At 55.0% G+C, this 22,877-nt stretch overlaps 6 protein-coding genes and 1 non-coding gene across 7 annotated transcripts; 3 read left to right on the forward strand and 4 right to left on the reverse strand.

Moving 5' to 3' along the window:
- Nucleotides 1-183: 183 nt before the first annotated feature.
- Nucleotides 184-2,043, reverse strand: ASPACDRAFT_1891035 (uncharacterized protein). Its single transcript, XM_020198602.1, has one exon. The coding sequence runs from the start codon at nucleotides 2,004-2,006 to the stop codon at nucleotides 348-350; it is 1,659 nt and encodes a 552-aa protein (XP_020053016.1). The 5' UTR covers nucleotides 2,007-2,043; the 3' UTR covers nucleotides 184-347.
- Nucleotides 2,044-2,484: 441 nt separating this feature from the next.
- ASPACDRAFT_34258 (Gfo/Idh/MocA family protein) lies at nucleotides 2,485-3,769 on the reverse strand (the record flags this gene model as incomplete). Its single annotated transcript, XM_020200029.1, has 3 exons — nucleotides 2,485-2,993; nucleotides 3,057-3,587; nucleotides 3,748-3,769. The coding sequence occupies 3 exons, from the start codon at nucleotides 3,767-3,769 to the stop codon at nucleotides 2,485-2,487; spliced, it is 1,062 nt and encodes a 353-aa protein (XP_020053017.1).
- Nucleotides 3,770-3,886: 117 nt separating this feature from the next.
- Nucleotides 3,887-4,771, reverse strand: ASPACDRAFT_81318 (uncharacterized protein; the record flags this gene model as incomplete). Its single annotated transcript, XM_020205851.1, has 2 exons — nucleotides 3,887-4,401; nucleotides 4,468-4,771. The coding sequence occupies 2 exons, from the start codon at nucleotides 4,769-4,771 to the stop codon at nucleotides 4,022-4,024; spliced, it is 684 nt and encodes a 227-aa protein (XP_020053018.1). The 3' UTR covers nucleotides 3,887-4,021.
- A 2,027-nt stretch (nucleotides 4,772-6,798) lies between these two features.
- ASPACDRAFT_34479 (putative pectin methylesterase) lies at nucleotides 6,799-13,419 on the forward strand (the record flags this gene model as incomplete). Its single annotated transcript, XM_020200042.1, has 4 exons — nucleotides 6,799-7,504; nucleotides 7,907-7,946; nucleotides 8,961-12,702; nucleotides 12,775-13,419. Coding segments are annotated over 4 exons (5,133 nt in total), but the record flags the coding sequence as incomplete, so codon positions are not given.
- A 452-nt stretch (nucleotides 13,420-13,871) lies between these two features.
- ASPACDRAFT_t271 lies at nucleotides 13,872-13,943 on the forward strand. The gene has a single exon. It is a non-coding gene; the product is annotated as a tRNA-Arg (tRNA).
- Nucleotides 13,944-13,952: 9 nt separating this feature from the next.
- Nucleotides 13,953-16,448, reverse strand: ASPACDRAFT_125437 (acyl--CoA ligase). The gene is made up of 4 exons (XM_020196820.1): nucleotides 15,675-16,448; nucleotides 15,234-15,617; nucleotides 14,748-15,168; nucleotides 13,953-14,685 (listed from the first exon to the last, which is right to left on the reverse strand). Exons 1-4 carry the CDS (start codon nucleotides 15,948-15,950, stop codon nucleotides 14,042-14,044), a joined length of 1,725 nt encoding a protein of 574 aa, XP_020053020.1. The 5' UTR covers nucleotides 15,951-16,448; the 3' UTR covers nucleotides 13,953-14,041.
- A 4,444-nt stretch (nucleotides 16,449-20,892) lies between these two features.
- ASPACDRAFT_1874836 (uncharacterized protein) lies at nucleotides 20,893-22,861 on the forward strand. Its single transcript, XM_020198046.1, has 7 exons — nucleotides 20,893-21,099; nucleotides 21,153-21,237; nucleotides 21,294-21,342; nucleotides 21,407-21,535; nucleotides 21,589-21,622; nucleotides 21,676-21,927; nucleotides 21,992-22,861. Exons 1-7 carry the CDS (start codon nucleotides 20,952-20,954, stop codon nucleotides 22,774-22,776), a joined length of 1,482 nt encoding a protein of 493 aa, XP_020053021.1. The 5' UTR covers nucleotides 20,893-20,951; the 3' UTR covers nucleotides 22,777-22,861.
- The last annotated feature ends 16 nt before the right edge of the window (nucleotides 22,862-22,877 follow it).

Consider the following 22,877-nt stretch of genomic DNA (forward strand, 5'->3'; position numbering starts at 1 on the left):
TCATCCACATGTCTTGATACGAACTACGGTACTGCACTCACGACTCTACAGTACGTGTACGCATGCCAGTCTACAGTCGATGGTACTCCTTGTGGTATCGTATACAAAGATCCTGGGGTCTTTCTGCCGTTAGTGTAACTTTGTCCTGCTTATCTCTCTCTCTTTCTTCTTTCATGGGACATTTCTGGTTTTGATCATATTTTTGTATCTCAATTTCTTTGTGGTTTATGTTGGTTTATGCTGTGCTGAATCTACCCGGGTTAGAGGTCAGCTTGGTTCTTGTTTTGGTATTTTGTACTTTCCTTGCCCTCGTCCGTTGCCAATCCGCCCTCCGCGGTCAGCAGGACTCAGGACTGCGCACAAATGTCATCCGGGGTGGGATCATCTCTGGTATCATCGTTAGTGGGATCGACAGCCGAGTCCTTGACAGCAAACAGGCTGGGTTGTGCCTCTGTCACTTCCACTTCTGTTTCCACAGAGGACGTTGGCTCGGAGTCTGTGGACGAAGTCAAAGAAGGTGGAATGCGCTCAGCCCTATCTTTGTCCGGACTCTTCGGAGTGCCCGGACTCGTCTCCATGTCACGGAAGGAGTTCTTAGCACTGGGATGTGCAGACGAAAGCTCCATAGGATCATGAACCGGCGCCGCCACGTCCTCTTCTGTCACCATAGAAGAGCCTGCAGAATATTGCTCAGGTTCATCTGCTTCGGTGGCCATTGGAGACCCTGGGTCGGCATCTGAGCCAGCGACTGTTTCGGGGAGAGAACCAAATGAAACGTTGGCAGGGAGAACCAGATAGGCCTCTTGATCTTCAGGTGGATCAGAAGCAGCGACATCGGCTTCAGGATCAGCGGTGGCTTCGGGGCTGCCTGGAGACGATCTAGGATCAGTCGGATCTTCAACAGCACCAATCACCTTGGCCTGCGCAACAAGTGCTTCTTCAGGAGTTCCAGGAACACCGGAAACGTCACCTTCTTCAGCAACGCCAATTTGAGCAATCCACTCAGTTTCAGGGGTACCAGGAACTTGAAGAACCGCGGCATTATCGGAGTCCGGGGTGGCAGTGCTTGCCACAGCCCTCGAGGGCGCTGGCGGCTCTTCCTCAGTCACAGGCGTGCTGGGATCACTAGGGGCTGCAACACTACTCGCAACCGAAGTATTCGCGATTGTGGGATGAAAACTATCGCCAAACGTGGTCGCCATGGATCCCCCGGCAAAAGCACTGTACTCAGGCACATCACCATCGTAAATGTCGCGAACCAGTTTCTCTGGCCACCGAGGGGTGGGCAAAGGCGCGAGGATGCCTGCCTTGTCCAAGGCCTGCGCCATGCGCTGCACATACACCTCAAGCTCCTTAAAAGGCTCTCGAGCATGCACCGCGCGCCAGACTCCATCCAAGTGATGGTCCAGAGACTCATAGCCAATGACCTCCGGTTTGAGCTTCCTTGAGATCAGATAGTCCAGGATGCGCGCGCCCATGAACCAGTGATAGCTTTCTTCCGGCTCCAAACACCACCGCCGCGCCCACTGGATTAAGTGCATCTTAATATAGTACACTGGCTTCAGCATTCTAAGCTTGGTTAGAACGAACCTAGGGAGTTCCCACTGGCCCTCATTCATCCAGATCTTATCATCATCCTCGGGGACTACACATGACCCGAGGACCTTGGAACATGTGTGCAGGTACAGATCCAAATGCGGCGCGCCCCCGGTGGAAAGTTGCACGATTTCGGTTCCCACATCATGAAAACCCCCCGATCGGCCGCACACCTGGTTCAGACCACGACTGAAGCTCTTCTCGTAAAGAAGCTGGACCGCACGGACCATAGAGGCAATTTCGACGACGAATTCGATGTAGTGCGGCACGCCCAGCTGGGTATCCTCCACTCCGTATAGCCGAAGTATGGAGCCGGTCCACACGATGTGCTTGATTTCGGCCTCATCGAAAATCTGAGCGATCTTCTCGATTTGGGTGATCGCAGGGAGTTTCTCAAAGGGAAAAATCATGGTGTAGGCTTTTTCCGTTTGTGTGGAAGCAGACTATGCGGGGGTTACAGAGGGGATGATCGCCACCAGGGGTGTTCGCATGAATCTTTATATACACCATGACGTGACTTCCGGCGCTGGTGAAAGTGAGTGTAATAACCGGGTCCACAACTCGCCCAACCAAAACACTCCATCAAATGGAAGGCGAGTATGCCCAGAGAGGCCATATCAAGAGGAGAATGTCAACTCATCACTGTTTGAGGGTATAACCCGGTAAGATTGCGAAGAACCTCTTATAGTGCGTCCGGAAATTGTCCTTTCCCCATGATATCTTTATTTTCACCGGAGAATTTAGCTGAGGGAATAGAAACTACTCATCGTGACCCTAGATCATGATATACTTTGACGGGATAAGCCTGATCGCACATTCACACGCTGCGATCCTCATAATCACCCGACAGCTCTGAGAACGGAAAGTGGTATATGGTGCCCCCAGGACCTATGCAATAGCTTCAATCTCATCCGGATACTGCAACTGATTCTGCTCGCGAACTTGGTCAAACACCCTCATCATCAAAAGCGTCTCCGCCAAGGGCATGACCGGCGATTCGCGCTCGCCAGCCTGGACGCGCCGGGCACACTCATCTGCCTCCCAGAATAGTCCATGGCCCACCGGAATCGGAAATGCGGTTGTGGAAGCGTCGTTCGCGGACCCATAAGCCACCACTTTGATACTATCCGGACGCGCGGCGGGTCCAAATACTTGGATCTGTCCTTTTGTCCCAAAAATGCGGACGCCTGGTTCTTGCGGATCGGCCGTGACTCGGAGACTAGCCGTCGCTACCCCCTGCGTCTTCGTTTCAGGGGAGGTGAGGACGACCGTTACGGTCTCATCTACCTCGGTTTCTTTGTACCGGATCACGGAGCCGGCCGTTTGCAGGGGAACCGAAGCGAGAGGCCGGTCGGGGCTCAGGAAGAGGAACACCCAGGTCAGGGGGTAGACGGCCACTAAAAACGAAATCTCATGTTAGCACGGAGACTGGGATTCGGCTGAGGACGGGCGATACCGACAGTCCAGCAAGGCGCCGCCAGCCAAGGCGGGGTTGACCAAGCGATGCTCAGTGCCATACAGCTCCTCCACGTTGCGACCCAGGTTCCGATCGGCCACGATCCGCTGAACCGTCCCGATGGTTCCCTCTCGGACGAGATGTTGTACGTGGCGTGTGAGAGGGAAGAACCGGGTCCAAAGCGCTTCCATGAGGAAAAGTCCTCGTTTCCTGGCCAGATCCACGAGCACCTGGGCTTGCTCGGCATTCACTGTGAAAGCCTTCTCCACGAGAACGTGTTTATTGGCGAGCAAGGCCAGACGAGTGTGGGCAAAATGGTGTGAGTGAGGAGACGCAACGTAGACAATCTCGACGTTGGGATCAGTGACTAGGGCTTCGTAAGAACCGTAGGCGCGAGCGGTGGACGGGGTGTTGGTAGTGGAGAGGAGATTCTCGGCTTTCTCTATCGCGCTGGACGAAGCAACCGCCGCAATTTCATGGGTGACATCGTGGACATGGCGAGTGGCAGGGTCGATCAGAAGGTCTTTGACGAACTCTGTACATGGTAGGTATATTGAGTTAAAAAGGTGGCAACTTGGAAGTGGTTGGGGGTTGTCGATGGACGACTAACTGGTGGCATTGTCGCCGGTTCCTAATCAAGATGGGATGAGCGCTTAGTTGTGCTGTAGCTGGTGCTGGAAATCACCCCATCGCACCTAAAATTCCCCAACGAACCATACTTGCTTGCTGTGTCATCAGATTTTTCCAAGGTCAAGGGCCTGGTGAAAGGTAATGTGGCGGGCGCTGAGTAGGATCAGGACCCGTACTCTAAATAAATAAATAAAAGAATGACTAGGGTTTGCATGCCATCCAGCCTGCAGATCGCGTCATCCTCGGTCAGCCAACTTCCACGAATGAGAGAGGATTCTACGCTATATTTATTTTGCTATCAATATACCACTAAACTGACGCAGTCCTTCCCCTGCACCCTTAGAAGAAGAGAATTCTAGAGCGGCGACTGGCTCCCGAGGTAGAAGTAGTCGTGGTGATGGCAGCACTGCCCGTCGCGGTTTGGTTGACCGAAGCAATTGTTGGTGAAGTGAGGCCACTGACACTAGGCGATGTTGACACAGCATTCAACGCAGTGGTCGAGGAAGCAGTGGTGGTTGTGACAGCAGTGGAAGTGTTGTTCCAGCCACTGTAAGAGTCATTGTTGGAATCCTCCCCGTCCTCATTCTCGTCGCCATCCAGGTCACTATCCTCATCTTCATAATCATACCCATAATCGCCATTGTCGTCGTCGTCGTCGTCATTTAGGCTCAAGGCATATTCTTGCGAAACCCACAGGGAATAGACACCATCCCCGCCACCTATTCGTCAGGTCAGGTCAGCAAGATAAACAGGCACTATCTCGGGAAAGAAAAGTTCATCCGTACACGTATCAACAGCATACCCGGGGCATGCGGCATTGCAAGCACTATCGTCGTCGGCCAAGGCCATGTCCTGGATGTCGAGAGCAGCAGTTCCGCAGTAACAGAGCTCCGCTTGCACCGCGGCAAACACCCCGTTAATCTCCTCGCATTGAGTTGTACAGTGGCCGACCGATTGGAACTCATAGCTCCCCATGTTCTCCATATTTCCAATGGAGGTAAAGCAGCTGACCTGCGCCCAGAGGTCGTCGGCTTGGGTCGGGAGGATCAAGGGCAGCAGAGCCGCCAGCGAGTAGACGGTAGATTTCATGGTTACTAGGTAGTGTTGCAGGGAATAAGAACTGTAGAGCGGGCGATCTACAACGAATATAAGAGTTACATCGGTCCCTGGTGCCCTTGCCCAATGCTAATGCTGTTGTTGCTTTGCTGTTGCTGGGCTTGCAAGTGAAACTCCTCGTATTAGGCAGGGTCTGGCCCCACTCAGCGCACCCATTATCGAAGTCTGTCGAAATTGCATGACCCTGAGTTCAGGGGTCGGGCGAAGATGATTGGCGGGAAAGGGAAGCTTAGAAGCGACTCGGGAGATTTCGCGAGTTGGATTGATAATGATTGCATGCAATGGTGGCTAAAATTTGCTGCCGCTATTCCCAGTCGAGAACCGGGTGGAGCTGCCCGCGGTGCAAGTTATGCTATGCATAGTTATGTCAGCGTGCGGGCTGTCTGCAATAGTGCGGAAAGCATAATACATAATAACCACTGCCTGAGGCAATCCCTTCAACTTCTTCTTTCTTTCTCCCTCTTCTCTTCTCTTCTACACCAAAACACCCATCCTGTCCATTGGATCCATTCTCCTGCGCTCCACGCACTCCACATGATCCAAGCTTTCCCAGTCATTCTTTCATTCTTTCGAAATTCTCTTGCCAAAATGCTTCTCTTCTTCTCTGCTACGTAGAGCCTCCGTTATCCTTGGAACGTTCGCCTGCACCATCGACTACTTACCTACACAGTAGTCTAAGTCCCTAGTCAAATATCCATCGGATTTCCATCGGAGACACCGCACCCACCAACACTGGCTCATCCAAACGCCACGACCGGCGGACTACCTCAATGGAGCCAGCTCGGAGAATCCCATTCCCGGTCAGGTCGATGGTCAGTGTGGCGGTGCTGAATGCCAGACCCGCAGCCCGCAACCGGGAATCCGCTGCCAGCCAAACTTCGGTTCGTCCAGTCGACAGACTCGACACCCTGGATCTAGCCACTCCAAAAGCCCGGCCGCATCTTCGCAGCATCTAGCCAAGTCTATGGCGTTCCTGACACCCGGTCCCTTCCAAGGTCACTCGGGGAGAAAGGGGCCTGCGATCGTGAGAGCAAATTTTGCACCTGTCCACGCAAGAAACAATCCCTATCCACCTGGAGAGACAAAGAGCGGGAGAGAGAGGGCAACAGACATCATCTCGTGACTATTGTTCCAAGGGAGTCATTCGTCCATTGATGCAAGAGATGCGAGAAGCGAATGATCTCCGGTCAGGAAGGGGAGAAGACACGAGGCCAGGAACCGATTGACACGGATGCCAATCGCTTAAATTTACCTACCCCTGGCCCGAACCATGCGCAATGCTTATCGTCCTTTCGGCCGCTGCAAACTGGTGCTTGGTGCTTATCAGATATGCCACCAATCGTGAAGCGTTAGGGCTTCTTCCGGCTGGACTCCGACGCCACGTGCTTGGCAGCTGCTCTTCAGCAATCAAGCAATCTATTAGTTAGTCTTCATCGCCTTCGTAAACGGATCAAAATCCCATCTTGGGCTTTAGTGCCCTGACCCCCATCGTGGTGTCACTGGGACCATGAGTCGATCTACCCTGGAACTTTCTCGGCTACGCTTGCCCCTGGCCTGCAGAACTCTTCGCCGCCACCTACAGGCCGAATGCCCTCACTTCCCGGCCCGGTGTATAAATATCCTCATGATGGCCCATGGCCCATGGCCCGGAATCTCTATCCCTGTTCGTCCCTACTACTACCTTCCGACTGGTTCCGCGCTTGATCGTGGTCCAGGATCGGACAAGTAACGACAACCACCATGCAAGTCTGGTCTGTCTTGGGCGTCGCCGGCCTGGCTCTGGCCCAGAGCTGTGCTGCTGCCCTACCCTCCTCTTCTTCAGTCACCTCTCAGGCAGTCATCCCCACTGCGGCTGCAGCATCTTCGGCTAGCACGCAGGATGCCGCGACTGCTACACGGGTAGTGACTACTGCATCGACCTCTGGGAATGCTGCCACGACATCCGCTTCGAGTCAGTCTTAACTCCACCATTTATCTCCTTCTCTTCTCACATTGCTGACTCTTCTCCAGCATCTTCCACCGCTGTCGTCGTTGCCACAGACACCTCCGGCCAATTCACCGCCATTGGAGATGCTATTTCCTACGCTCAGTCGATAGGCATCCCCACTGTGACCGTCAAGGCCGGCACCTACACTCAAGCCGTGACCGTCTCGGCTACCGCAACTGTTACCGTCATCGCTGAATCTCCCAGCCAGCGAGATTATAGCCAGAACCAGGTCACCATCTCGGCCACAAGTCCTCTGACCATTTCGTCTAATGTTCTTGGTATCACCTTCCGCAATATCAACTTTGTCAACACGGCTACTGGCAGCTATGCAGCTGCCACCATTCGCGGCTCCAAGAACGCGTTCTATGGCTGTCAATTCGTCTCGGCTGGGAGTCTGGGTATCAATGCCAACTTAGGTCTAGCCATCATTGCCGACAGCTACATCGAAGCGCTGGACAAGATCATCTATGGGTATCCCGGCTTGTATGTGTACAATACTACAGTCGTACCCGTGGACAATAGTGCCTTGATTGTCTACAACAGAGGTACTACGTATAATTCGGTCCTCTACAACTCCACCGTCGTCTTCGATTCCTGCTCGGTGCAGCAGAAGTCCGGCACCAGCACGAAGAACGTCTACCTTGGAGCGGCCAACAATGGCTACGGCTCCGTGGTGGTCTACCGGGATTCAACTCTGGGCAGCTTGATCACAGCCACGGGTGCCTACACCGACAGCTACTCTACGGACTCTCGGAACTTTTATGGTGAATTCGAGAACACCGGCGCGGGCTCGTATGCGAACAACGAAGCCAAGCGGTCAGGATATGTTCACCTGCTGAGTGCATCTGACCTCACTCGGTTCTCCCCAGCCCAGGTTTTTGCTAGTGTCTATTATCAATTCGCCGCGACCAACACCGATTGGGTCGATACTGACGTTCTGGCCGCTATCGAGAGTGCTGATGTCATCCAGCAATCAACATCTACTACTGGTACTACAGCCTCGTCCAGCATCAGTGCCACCTCGGCACCCGCATCTCAGGTCACAGCCACCCGCGCTGCTTCGACTTTGATTCGGTCGAGTGCCACTGGGACGACTACGGTGTCGTCGGCTGCGGTCAGAGTGTCTGCTTCTCCCTCCGCTGTCTCGTCTGCAACCACCTCGTCTTCCACTGGATGTTCCTTGCCCTCCACAGTACCTACTAGTGCCCTAGTGGTTGGTCCTTCTGGGGGTTGTGCGCAGTACACCAGCATTGCCTCGGCTGTCGCTGCTCTGCCTTCCGATTCTACTACCCAGTACGTCTACATCCTTTCAGGTACTTACGAGGAAGCCATTACCATCAGCCGTGAGGGAGCTACTGTATTCCGCGGGCAGACTACGAATGCGCTGGACCAGTCGAGCAATACTGTCACCATCGTTCACACCGCTGGAGTGCTGTCTAGCAGCGGTGGATCTGCATCTACCGCAACGTTCCAAGCGTCCCAATACTATGCCAAGGGGATTTCTTTCTACAACATCAATTTCGAGAACGACTATACGCCCACTAAGAACAATATTGCTGTGGCTGTCGCTGCTAAGGCTCAAGTCTTAGGCTTCTACGGCTGTGGCATCAAGTCTTCTCAGGGAAGTTTGCTGATCAATTACGGTGCCTTCTACTTCTCTGATTGTCAGATCGAGGGCACCACTGACTTTATCTGGGGCTACGGTGGTATCTACGTGTATAATTCTCGCATTATTTCGGATGGAACCACCACCGGTCAGACCATTGCTGCGCAATCCTACCAGACTTCCTATGGGCCATCTCAATTTGTTTTCGACAGCTGCGCCTTTGTACCCAGTGATAGCTCCGTCCCGAAGAGCAGCACCTACTTGGGCCGGGACTACTCTACCAACGCCCATGTTGCCGTTTTGAACTCGTACCTTGATGCCCACATCGCGCCACTGGGTTGGTTAATCTCGTCGTCCAGCAGCAGTGTGACCTTTGCAGAGTATAACAACACTGGCCCTGGCGCCTCCACCAGCTCGCGGAGCAGTGTCGTGGACATCCTGTCTGATGATAGCGCGTATTCTGTTGCTGATGTTTTGGGCAGCACGAGCTGGATTGATACATCAGCCATTGCTCCCTTTTCCGGCTTCCCGGATTCTGCTTATGGCTCCTCCGTGTCCTCCTCTGCCAGTGCTTCTGTCACTGCTACAGCGAGCTCGTCTGCCGTAGCCTCAGCCACGAGTGCGGCAGCCACGAGCACCTCGACATTCGTGGTCTCGCAGAATGCTACCACTGGACAGTATCGCAATGTCACTGCAGCTATCGCTGCTCTGCCCAGTGACGGCAAGGCTTACACCATCTACATCCTTGCAGGTACTTACACTGAGCAAATTTCCATCACGCGCTCTGGAAAGGTCACTCTGCGCGGTGAGACTTCGTTCGAGAATGACTACACCCAGAACCTGGTCACCATCGAGTTTTCAAACGGAGAGCTCACCAGTGCCGGCAAAGATGAGAGTACACCTGTCATCAACGCAAAGAAGACTGACGGCACCGGCTTGGCCCTGTACAACATCAACTTCCAGAACACCTATCCCCAGACCAGCAACACAGCCGCGCTAGCTGCTGACTTTTATGGCACTAACATGGCGGCCTATGGCTGCTCCTTTATCGGCTTCCAAGACACCTTGCTCGCCAACAAGGGCACGCAGGTCTTCTCTAATTGTTACATAGAAGGGTCGATTGATTACATTTGGGGATATTCGACCGCCTACTTCCATCAATGCTACATCGCTACAAACACTCCAGGGGCGTGCATTGCGGCGCAGAGTCGTTCTTCATCAACCGCGTCTGGCGGTTACGTCTTCGATACCTGCTATGTCACCTACACCAGCACCTATGGGTCGACTTACGGCAAGTCATACCTCGGACGGCCTTATTCGGAGTACAGCATTGCAGTCTACATGAATTCCTACTTGGATAAGCACATCAACGCTGCTGGCTGGGAGCAGTGGTCGACAAGTTCTCCCAACACCGCGTATGTGACTTTCGGAGAATACAACAATTCCGGTCCTGGAGCCTGGTCCTCGAGCCGCGTCTCTTTCGCTACCAACCTGACTGCCACCCAGGCAGCCTCGTATAGCTTATCGTCATGGGTCGGCGATACTACTTGGCTGGACATGACTGCCTATAACTATGTGCCTTCATACAGTCTAACGGGACCATCAACCGCGACCAGCACCAACACGTCGACGTCGACCGCCACTGCCACCTGGGCGCATCCGACTAGTGGCACTGTGCCCCCCGCAGGCGCAGTGCTCGTCTCGCCTAGCGGTGCTGTAAACGGCTCGTACAGCAGTTTGACCGACGCGCTGGCTTCTCTGCCCGATGACTCCTCCACTCAGATCATCTTCATGTACGCCGGCTCGTACAACGAGCAAGTGCCGTCAGTGGACCGTGATGGCCCAGTGATGATCATTGGCTATCAGTCTGGCAGTCCCGGTGCTACATACACGAACAATCAAGTCACCATTACCTACTCGCGGGGCTTGTCTGTCAGCCCTTTGCCGACAGGTCACTCGGATGCTGAGACAGCTACTTTCGCTACCGCCAGCAACCAGATTGCCTTGTACAACATCAACATCATCAACACCGCCAACCTGGACGGCTCCCAGTCGTCGTACGTGACTCTCGCTGGTTCGATCTATGGCTCTGAAATTGGCTTCTACGGCTGCAGCCTCGTTGGCTGGCAAGACACCCTGCTCACCGGCAGTACCACTGGCTACCAATACTACGAATCGTCTTACATCGAGGGTGCCATCGACTTCATCTGGGGTTACTCCAAGGCCTACTTCAAGGGCTGCACTATTGGTGCCAAACGTCAGAAGTCTGCCATCACTGCCCAAAGCCGTGCCTCATCGACCGCCGTTGGTGGGTATATCTTTGACCAGTGTCTCTTTGAGGCAGCCAGCGATGCCACGGTCGACTTGACCGAGCTTGTCTACTTGGGTCGGCCTTACTCAAAATATGCGCTTGTGGTTGTGAAGAACTCTTATCTCACGGATATCATCAACCCCTCTGGCTGGAAGGTCTGGAGCACGACTGATCCTCGCACCGACTATGTCACGTTCGCTGAGTATAACAACTCTGGCCCCGGCAACTGGGAGAATAATGCTGCGTCGCGTGAGGCCTTTGAGTACTGTACGTTGTTGACCTCGGACACATACACGTTGGCCGAGGTTATGGGATCGACTGACTGGATTGATATGACTTACTGGGACTCTATTGTCACCCCTCAGCCTGCGTCTACAACTACAACTACCACTGGTTCGAACTCAACCACTGCCTATGATGGAACGACTCCTCCGGCTGGGGCTTACATTGTGTCGAAGACGGCTATTGCCAATGTGACGACCTATGATACCATTCAAAGTGCACTCAACGCTCTGCCCACCTCCAGCAAGGTGACACCCACGGTTTTCATCTACCCTGGTACTTACGAGGAACAGTTGGTGGTCAACCGTTCCGGCACTACGATCTTCATGGGATACTCGGACAATCACCTCGATTATTCGAGCAACCAGGTAACGATTCAGTACAACCACGGTGTGGACACGCAGGCCGACGAGTCCAACTCGGACAGCGCCACCGTATATGCTACGGGCAACTACTTCCAGGCAGTCAACATCAATTTCGTGAACAATTACGGGACCACCAAGAACTACGCCTCCCTCGGGTTCGCCGTCAAGTCTAGCAAGTACGCCTCGCTTTATGGCTGCCAGGTCACGGGCAATCAAGATGCGCTGTTGATCAACGGCTACTTCTTCGCCAGCAACAGCTACATTGAGGGTAATATCGATATGATCTGGGGTTCTGGATCTGGCTACTTCCTCAACTCGACCATCTCTCCCAACGAGGATGGCATCAACCTGACGGCCGACAAGCGCACTACTAGCACCACGGTTGGCGGCTTTGTGTTCGACCAGTGCACCATCACCCCGGCTTCTGGAGCAGGCAGCATGTCCGAGATCTCTTTGGGTCGCCCCTGGAACAACTACGCTCGCGTGGCATACGTCGAATCGTACCTTGACTCCTGCGTCGAGGCGGCTGGCTGGGAGCAGTGGTCCTCCAGCAGTCCACAGACCGATGGTGTTCTGTTTGGTGAATACCAGAACTATGGTCCTGGATCTTCTACCGCCGATCGGGCGTCGTTTGCGACAGTTCTGGATGCCAGTACGGTCGCCCAATTTGAGCTCACCAACTTCTTCGCCTCGACTTCCTGGATCAACTTGACTCTGGTTGATGGCACCCCTTTCGTGCCGGGCAACTCCACGACCCTGCCAGTCACCAGCACCGGCGTGATTCCCAGCACTTCAGTGTTGGCCACCGCGACTCCCACCGCGACTTTCACTACCCTTGTGACTGTCACTGATAAGGAAACGGCCTTCACTACCCTTACACCTGCTGATCGTACCTCCACTGTCAAGGTGACCGTCACGCAGGACATTGGCACTACCGTGACTTTGGCTGAGTCTTTCAAGACCACCGTCGAAAAGACCACCATCTCCAGCACCACGACCATCGTCGAACCGACGGTGACGAGCATCAAATCGACGGTGATCACCAGTTCGGATATTGAGACCATCACGGCTCCTGCTAGCACCAAGACGACCACTGTCAAAGACACCACCACGGTCACCGCTACCGTCACCGAGGGCGATGTCACCACCACGGTCAAGAGCACGGTCACCGCCACCAGCACCGTTACCTCGTCTGCCAAGGCCAAGACGATCACCGAGACCGTGGCCAGCACGACAACCAGCGTTAAGACCTCTACTCCTGGCACCGTCAAGGTCACCTCGTACACCACCGTCACCGAGGGCAGCGGCGGTACTACCACGAAGAGCACCAAGGCCACCACCACCACCATTGACGTGACTTCCACCAAGACCACCACGAAGAGTGTCACCACCACCCTCAGCTGTATCCCTGCCGCCAACGCCAAGCGCGCTCTGGTTCTGCCCCGCGCTGCTGTAAACGCGGCCACAGTCACTCAGTACACCACCCTGACGACCTATGTCAAGACCTCGACTGACGAGCTCGCCTCGCCTACGGTCTACGTTACATCTACCACAACCAAGACCACTGGCAAGACCTCGACACTCAAGGCCTCCACTAGCACCATCACCAGTGTGTCGGCCACCACCAAAGTGGCCACGGAAACCATCAAGGCCGTCACCGTCATTCTGACCGAGAGCAGCACCACGGTGGTTGCAAAGACTACTACGCTCAAGGCCAGCACGATCACCGACACGATCACGTCGGCGGCCACCAAGACCTCGACTGTGTCTGTGCCGGGAGCGACGGTGACCGTCACCAGCCTGAAGACCACCACGATCAAGTCTACGGTCACCTTGCCCCAGAGCACCATCACCAAGACCAAGGCCACCGTGACCACTGTTAAGGAGACCGTCACTCTGGCGACTCCTACCACTACGGTGCTGAAGACGACCACTCTCAGCCTTGAACCCTCGGTGACAATCACGGAGCGGGCGACCAGCACTCGCACGTCTACTGTCAATCAAACCGTCACCAAGACGGAGACTGTGACCAAGACCTCGAAGAGTGCCAAGGCCTGCCCTACTGACTGAGGCATCCACTCTCTTCATCCTCTTTTTGAATTCAGGTTTGAGATTCCTGTATACTAGTTAAATATTTTACTTAATCTATGTTTTGATTGATACTCCAAGTGATGTGTATTGAATGAGTAGTTGCCTGTCTTTGTACATTTTGAAGATTGGGCGAAAAAGATACGATGCGCCACGAACGCCCGTGATTTCAGCTTGACCCGAGCACATATATATCTTTAGCGGACAACAACTGTGAGAAAGAGGGATGCTTTTAGGCAGTCCAACTATGTTTTCCGAGCGCCAGTATTACTTTCTCGTAGAATGACAGGACGAATTGTCGATCCAGTGTCAAGTACGTGTAGTTGGGATATTGCAAGGTGCGTGATGAAGTGCAAAGATGTCGCATGATTGTCCAGCGGATTTAGTTTCGATGTAAACCATATCAGCGGAAAGAATGTGATTCCTCAGCAACTGGCCTGCTGGCCCAATGGTAAGGCGCTTGACTACGAATCAAGAGATTGCAGGTTCGAGCCCTGCGTAGGTCAATCTTTTTTGCTCTGGGAATTGCATTTCATTATTTTGTGACTCTGAATACTCGCGCGATTAGTCAACCTTCATTCCACTTCCACTTTACCACCGCCACTCAGAGCTTCGCCTGTCGAGATTTCTTCTCCCGATCGCGCAGCAACCGTCGCAGGATCTTCCCACTGGGACTCTTGGGAATGAGATCCACAAACTCGACGCCGCCCTTGAGCCACTTATGTCGGGCCTTGGTCCCCTGCACATGCGCGACAATCGCCTGGACGGTGGCGGCATCATCTGTGCCAGCCCGCGCCGATTTGACAACAAACGCCTTGGGCAGCTCGCCGGCCTCGGAATCGGGCACGGGGATGACGGCGCAATCGCCCACGGCGGGGTGCGCCAACAAATGCGCCTCCAGTTCGGCGGGGGCCACCTGCAGCCCCTTCACTTTGATCAGTTCCTTGATCCGGTCGATGATGAACAGATGCTCGTTGCCCTGGGGGCTCAGCCGCATCACGCCCACGTCGCCAGTGTGGTACCAGCCGTCCCGGTAAGATTCGGCGGTGGCTTTAGGGTTGTTGAGATACCCCATCGTCACATTGGGGCCAGAGATGACGACCTCGCCTGGAGTGTCGTACGAGGTGATTTCACTGCCGTCGGGGTCGAGGAGCTTCCACTGCGAGCCTGGCATCGGACAGCCGACGGAGCCGGCCCATTGGTCGATGATGGGGGTTAGGCCGACCACGGTGGTGGCTTCGGTGATTCCTAATGGATGGCACTGGGTCAGTGGTGTATCGGAATGTATCATTGTGTTGGTGAGCACCAACCATAGCCCTGACCGATGTTCATGGCGGGATACTGCTCTCGCACCGCTGCTTCGACCTCTTCTCCCAGCGGAGCTGCCCCCGTGAAGAGCCCTACCACGCTGCTGAGATCATACCGTCGGCACAGCTCCTGGCTCTTGGCGATGCGCAGCACGATCGGTGGGACTAGGAGGAGAGTGGTGATTCTGAAGCGTTGCGTCGCCTCCAGGAGGCTCTCCAGCTGGAAGCGCGCGAACACCACCGTCTGGTCGCCGCGGTAGGCCGCGTAGTGCGCGACATAGTTAAGCCCGTAGGCGTGGCTCATGGGCAAGACACAGCTCGTCACCTCGGACTTGCCCTTGGTGCGCATCCCCGATGATTCATCGTATTGCTTGAATTGGAGGATGTTGGCCATCATATTGTAGTGGGAGATCATCACGCCTTTCTGTAAAGAGGACAGTCAGCGGCCAGGAAGACAGAGAGAGGGTTTGGCTGTACGAGATATCGTACCGGCAGCCCGGAAGTACCGCTGGAATAACACAAAAATGCTGGCTGACGGCGACCCTGCCCGGTCTGCCACTTCAACGGAGCTACTGGGGGCAGCGTCTGGCCTTCGGCGACCAACTGTGATACCGTCTTGAACTCCGATGCTCCGGCGGGGGCCGACTGGCCCGGTTCGACGGGCGTCTCGAGCACGAAGACGCGCTGACGGGGGATCCCGACTTTGGCTGCTGCTTCTAGCGCGGTGGCTAGCAAGGGTAGACAAGTGAAAAGCACCGTGGCCTTGGAGTCCCTTATCTGATAGGTTAATTCCGAGGCCGAATACGCAGCGTTGGCGGGCGAGACTATTCCCGACAATCGATGCACCGCCCAGGACAGAGGCATTGTGTCGATCTTTTCAGGAAACGTCAGTATTGCTCCGGGTGAGACTCCAGGGGACCGTTGACTCACCGTATTCATACTAAAGACTCCAACGACTTTGTCTTCTGCTGCCCCGGTGTTGGGTTCCCAGCCCAACTCGCGAGAAAGGGCCCGGGCCATGTAATCCACCCGCTCGACGATCTCGGCTGGCGAGTAACCCTGGCCGGTGACATTGCAAACGTATGGAGCGGGCGATTGGTCGATGGGGGCACGCCCATATCGCTCGTCGAGCATGAAGTCGCAGAGGGGCACCGTGTCAGGGATGGGAGGCAATTCGCCTACCCACTTGGGCGGAAAAAAGACCATGGCAGGAGATGCAGAGGATGTATGCTCGCTGGTGTCGAGGTATCAAAAGGACGAAAAGAAAATGTAGCAGTGGTGGATGGAGAAGGCCTTTAATAGCAGACGCAGACCGTGGTGTTGCTGACCTCAGAATGATCCCTGCTTGGCTCTTCCTAAGCATTCAGCCGCGTTTCACCATGACAGGATGACTGCAGGCCCCATCGACCGGCTCGGTGAACAGCCTCATTGGAGGTTGAGATGATCAGCAGCCTTAGCCCGGGCCTACCCACTGCCAGCGTAAGCCGAGGCAAGCGAAGCAGCCAACATTCGTCCTCCAGATGGCTTCCTGGCTCCACAGGGGATTTTTAACGGCGACCGTTGGCCTGGGGATCAGACCACCTAGGCTAAGGCCACCTGCCAGCTCAGTGGGTGAAGTGAGCACAGAGGCCGATTCTGGAGATCATTAGCATGAGCCATGCAGCAAGAAAATGAGAGACTTCACTGCCAGCCAGCAAGATCCTCTCTTGCGAGAAGATGGAGTGGTCGACTCGAATAGTGAGGACCTCGCGGAAACCCTAAGTCCGCAGCCGGAGATCCCCAACGATGGCTTCGTTTCCAACGGTCGCGATTTTGCTTAAGTCGAAATCGTCTTTGGGAACCGCATGGATGTAGATGGTATGTCCGAGATGCATGGATTGAGGTCGTTCGTAGCTTTGTCTATGAAGCATGTTATTCTGGTTGCTGCCCAGGAAAATCGAGCATAGTGAGTCCTAGACGGGACGGCGAGAAGGTGCCCGGGATAGGGAGGTAGTCAAGCGCCATCGCAGTAACCACTGACCGAACCTACACCATTCTTTCGAACAGGCCATATAATGCATCTTTGCCGATAGCTGTATGTTCACGTACGGAGTATAAGTATGTCCTTCGATCTACATGTACATACCACGCCACGGGCAAGGGAGACTTCCCCACATCCTTGCCCGATCGCAGCCGGGACTACTCCTCACGGTCGGGTGAAATCTCCGACGTTCAGCAGCATCACATCACTAGTTCAGGGTGGCATGGGCAGCAGAGCCAATAGTCAAGCAATAGACTGAAAATCTCGAGCATCATGCGGCCTCATTCCCACGTGGGAACCCGTGCAGAATGGGCAGAATGTGCAGAAGGAGCATGGCCTGGGAACCTCCTCTTCCCCTGGCTTCGGTGGGGCACAGCAAGGATCGAGAAACCTAATCGAGCTTAATCAGAGCGAGATCCAGTGACTTGCCATCTCTTCGGACTTGACCGTGAGCGTTCAGGGGCAAATCTGGTGGATGGTCGGCCTAAATTGCTGGATTGTGTAAGGCGCTCCCCCCGCCGTCGCCTAAACTCGCCTTCTTTGCGCCTCTAGTGAATGCGATCCATCCGAAGGCCACAGGGAACCAAAAAAAGAATACGAGCCCGACCAGGAGACCAGGAGAGGTTGAACAAGTCCTCACTATATGTTCAGCTCTGTCCCTTACTCTCCAACATGGATAGACAGGTAATTGGTACACGATGGCTGCTCTTCGTACCCTGCTCTTCGGAGCGGGCTTGATGCCGCTGATCCAGATGGCTGCGGCCTGTACGGGCACCGATGTCATTCAAGGAGGGTCGTCGGCGTACACTTCCTTCTGGAGTACGAGTGCCGGCCCTACACTGAAGACATTTTCGGTGGTCGATACTGGGGGTCCCGATGGTGGTGCCTACCTGTAAGTGTGCCTAGCCAATGCGTAGCCAATGCATAGCCCAGATACAGGCGGACCCTAACCACTTCACAGTGAGATCGACGATTTCAGCTATAGCTGGGTGATTGTGCGTCAGAACATTCCCTCGGTGGAAGTAGGCACCTCCTATCATGTCTCCCTGGACTGGTCCATCACGACGGACGATTCGACCGGAGCGTCCTGTACCCTTACCGTCGCCGTCGAAGGCAATTCCTTCACTGCGGCATCTGCTGCCCTCGTGGCTGGCCGTTCTAGTGGCTGGTCGAGTGTCTCTGGGACGTACACGCCCACTTCCTCCACCGGAATTCCTTTTGTGATCACCATCAGTTGCTCACAGGGAGCTTCTAACGGAAACCCTGTCATTGGTCTGGCCGACATCTCCATGGTCAGCGCCTGCTCGGACACAACCTCCTCCGCGAGTGCCGCAAGCACTGTCAACTCCGCCACAACCGACAGCACGTCGAGCGCCGTGAGCACTACCAGTAGTGACGATTCGCTGGGCTCCGTGACTACGGCCTTGAGCACAACGACTTCTTCCTTCCCTGCTGCTTCCTCCACTGCCAGCAGTGCTACTACAGCCACCTGGTCGACGTCTTCTGGCACGACCGCTACAACCGATGACAATGGCACCACGCTCACGGCTGATACCACCGCTGGAACGTCTCTGGAGGCGTCACAGTCCGTAGACACCTCCGACGATGCCTCGGTTTCGGGCACAATCTCAGTTTCCGATTCGGTTGCCACCAAGCGCAAGCGCAGTGGTGTCTCCTGCGCGTTGAGCATTTATCAGGGCAACGATCTCATCGACAGCCTGACCGTCCCAGCGGGTTCGTCGGCCCCCTTCTCGACCTGCTTAGGTAGTTCAACCTCCAGTACCTCTATCCTCACGATCAAAGTGGTTTGTGATGGAACCGGGGCCACGGTTGAGGTTTCGGATCTTATTGTGGACACCAGTCTTGCGGCTGCCGAACAATGTGCCGCCTCTGCTGCCGCTGCTGCTACTCCTACTATTTCTGCGGCTGCGTCGAGCTCGCCTCTCGCTTCTCAGAGCTCAGCTATTGCTGTTCAAAGCCCATCTTCTGCTGTCAGTGTTGCCGTGCAAAGCCCTACTCCCAGTCCTCAGGCCAGCTCGAGTGTGCCTTTGTTTGTGACCCGTCCCAGCCCATCAATCACCCCAAGCACTAGGCCCAGCTCTGGCCCTGTGACCGGCTCGAACTCCTCCGGTTCGGGTACCTCTGGCGCTGGCTCTTCTGGATCCTCGTCTGGGTCCTCGTCTGGATCCTCGTCTGGATCCTCATCTGGAACCTCGTCTGGAACCTCGTCTGGATCCTCATCTGGAACCTCGTCTGGATCCCCATCTGGGTCTGGATCATCAGGAGCTGTCGCTGGATCTAGTTCGTCTGGCTCGTCGAGTTCTTCTGGTTCCTCTTCTGGTTCCTCGTCTGCTTCTGGATCGTCGGGAGTCAGCGCTGGGCCTGGGTCGTCCATTTCTACTGCTTCCGGTTTGTCCAGCTCGTCTCTCTCCCAGCCTGGCTCTGGCTCAACATTCAACACTTTGGGTTCCGGCAACGCTATCTCCGACTTTGGGGTTTTTACCACCTCCACTGTCTCGCACACGGAGGTGCATACTGTCACAGCCTGCCCGTCGACCATCAAGAACTGCCCTGCCTCCGCGAAGACCACTTACCTGACCACCGAAACTGTGGTCGACTATACGACCATCTGCCCGGTTACTGCCGCCGGGACCCACGTGCCTGCAACAACCACCCGCGCGTTCAGTGCCTCTGGACATGAGGAAATCACCACGTCCACCGTGTATACAACCTCCGTGCATACGGTGACCGCTTGTCCATCTTCGATCAAGAATTGCCCCGCCTCGAAGCAGACCACGTACCTCACGACTGAGACTATTGTGGACTACACCACAGTTTGCCCGGTGACTGCCATCCAGACTGGCGTCGCCACCGCGGCCACAGCCACTACCGGTTTTCTCTCTCGTGTCACGGAATATCTTACCTCCACGGTGTACAGCACATCGGTTCGTACGGTGACTGCTTGCCCGTCAGGATATCAGAACTGTCCTGCATCGGCGAAGTCGACCTTTGTGACCACCGAGACGGTCCCTGCGCATCTGACAACCTATACTGTGGTGGCCACTGAGCCCTATTCGACCGCAGGGCCCGCTAATGGGAAGGTGTATTCCACCTCCACCATTTATGATACTGCTGTTTATACGGTGACGGCTGTTCCTATGGGATCGGCCGACCAGGCTGCTCCCCAAGAGACTGTCTCTGTGTATACCACCCTGATTCCAGTCGGGACCACGGTCTATCTGAATGTCGAGTCCATCGGATCGGCTACTGCTGCGTCTGGTGCTATGGGCACGGAGATCTCCAAGCCGGAAGGTGTGGATGCCATCGGTGCGACACAGTCCGCCACCAAACTGGGCTCCAATGCCCAGGTTGAGGGCAGTGGTGGGCAATCTTCTTCAGGCTCACAGTCCCCAAGCCTGCCGGGCTCCCTGATCCCCTCAGTCAGAGCATCCTCTGCGGTCGCAGCGTCTGCCGCAGCCTCGTCTCCGGCTGGTACTTATGCTGGATCTTCCACTACCACCGCCGGGGGCGCGCTCTACACTGGGGCTGCCGCATCCCTCTCCCTCTGCCTCTCCTCTAGCCTCATTTGCGTGGTGGTGAGTCTTTTCGCTGCTTATATTTTGTAAATAGAGTTTGAATTTGGTACTCTAGTGAAATCGTAAGAGCACATGAGCACATGGGCAAATCCAGAAACACTTTTCCGCACGTGTCAGCCAAGGCGATAGACAGGAGTCATGCAGGTACTAAAGGTGCTAAAGCCTTGGTTCCTGGAAATAAATTAATCAAGTGGAGACCGCTATAGGGCACGTGGTCCGAGGGCGCGGTGATTCTGGCTAAACTGGCCGGGCTCTCGCGGGTCAACAACGCTAAGCAAATTAACCCTCATTTAGTCGGCAGCACGCTGCAGCACATTGCAGCACACTGCAGCACATGGCCTCCCGTCGCCCTTTCATAGGCAAAGACCGTGGGCCCTTGACTTGGTCCCAAATCTCGTTTGTCGCTTGACCGTTGCCGATAATGCAGTGACATGCAGTGATGCATGCATGAAAAGGGGGTTCCGGCAATAATCATGCTACTCTCCGTACTTAACTTTAGTATATATTGGGCTGGTGCAGCCCTGGGTTGGATGCTGCTGAGAGTTGATCAGAGCACTGTGCGCATTGCCAATTCCAATTGTCTCTTTAATCATGGCTGCGTTCGCTACTGTCGCTGCTCTGCTGGGAGTTGCCAGTGCCGGTCCGGTTCTGGCCCCGATCAACGATATCCTGTTCCCTGCAGCTGCCCACTCTTCAAACCCCTTGATCTATTCTGGCGGGAATACGCCCTACTTTACTGGTGAGTTCCATCCACGCCCATCTAGCAATTGGCCTGACTGATACAGAAACCAGGCCCAAATGTCAATGGCATCTCCAACGAGGTTCCCTCGCAGTGCACCGTTCAGCAGGCTGCCTATGTGGTGAGACACGGAAGCAGGTGAGACATGTCCGGGAATTAAAAGTAGCAGGAGTGGCGTGGCTAATGGCAATCAGATTTCCCGACAGCGGCTCCTACGGTTCATGGGTGGCTCTTGAGGAGAAGGTGGGTTCATAGCGACAGGAGGCTGCCCCGTCTCAGTGCACACCTGATAACTCACAATCGGTAGATTCAAGCGGCCGTGAAAGGCGAGGGCTTCAAGGCGCGCGATGAGCTCTCGTTTATCGCCGACTGGAAGACTGTCCTGACCAACACCACTCTGCAAATGTCCCAAGAGTCGATGACGGGTCGCAAAGAGGTTGGGAGAATCATATCAAACCTGAAGACCATGGCACGACTAACCCGAACCAGGCTGTTGATCTCGGTTACACTTTGCGCGCTCGCTGTGAGTTCCCTACCCCTGGAATAGAATGAGACATCCAGGTTAACGATCAATAGACCCCGATTTCTACGAGGACGGCCACCCCTTCTACGTGTGGGCCAACCAGTACGCGAACCCCATCAGCACGTCGCGCGTGGTCCAGACCGCGCAGGCCTTCTTGCAGGGATACATGTACGAGTTCGCCGACACCTATGGCAAGGTTGTCAGTGTCAACTCGACGGGCTCCGTCAATGCGATTGGCAACTCGCTGGGACCCTCGGATGCGTGTCCCTTGTATGTCAACAATGCGTATAACAATGTGACAAACTGTAGGTGGTTCATGGCAGTCGGGAAGCCACTCTCATGAGGGACGGACTGGCTAACGGTGCTCAGGGGATGCGACGTGGATGCCCGCGGCCATCAAGCGCATCAACGCCCTGGTCAGCGGCAATCTGACCTTCACGGAAACCGACCTGACCTTCTTCCCCTACCTGTGCGCCTATGAGAGTCAGATCACGGGCCAGCTGAGCGACTGGTGCAATGTCTTCACCCAGGACGAGTTGACCAAGTACGCCTATTCGCAGGATCTGAGCTACTGGTACGGCGTGGGGCCGGGTTCGTCGGATCCCACCAAGCTGCTCTTCCTACCCTTCCTTGAGAGCTTCTTGGATCTGCTGGCGCAGGGCCCCGGCCAGAACGGCACCGACGTGGATGGCAGTTCCTTCAGCGTGCCCAAGCTCATCATGGCCTTCTTGAACGACAACCAGATCGCTGAGTTGACCGCCGGTATGGATCTCTTCCAGGACCAGACCCCGTTGCCCGATGACCGAATCCCCTCCAACCACCTGTACAATGTGGCCCACTTCATCACCATGCGTGGTACCGTCGGGTTCGAGGTGCTCAACTGCGAGACGACCACCAAGAAGAAGACCACCGAGGACACCTATCTGCGCATCCTGCTCAATGATGCCGTCTATCCTCTGCCCATGTGCAAGAGCGGGCCGGGCAGCAGCTGTCTCCTATCGGACTACGTCACCTATATCAAGAAGAAGAACGCGGAGGCAGGCAACTTCATCGATTACTGCAATGTCACGCAGGCTGGTCACCCCGAGACCGTGGCCGGGGCCAGCTTCTTCACCGACTTGACTCAGGACTTCTTGACTCTCGTCTCTCCTTGAGCATGGTTGAGCATACTGGGAATTCGTTGCGTGGACTGAATGCGTCCTCGCGTGTATAATAAATACGTTCTGTTAGAAGGATCTTGAATCATCTCATGTAA

The sequence above is a fragment of the Aspergillus aculeatus genome, assembly GCF_001890905.1.
Source record: "Aspergillus aculeatus ATCC 16872 unplaced genomic scaffold ASPACscaffold_16, whole genome shotgun sequence".
Classification (NCBI taxonomy): Eukaryota; Fungi; Ascomycota; class Eurotiomycetes; order Eurotiales; family Aspergillaceae; genus Aspergillus; species Aspergillus aculeatus.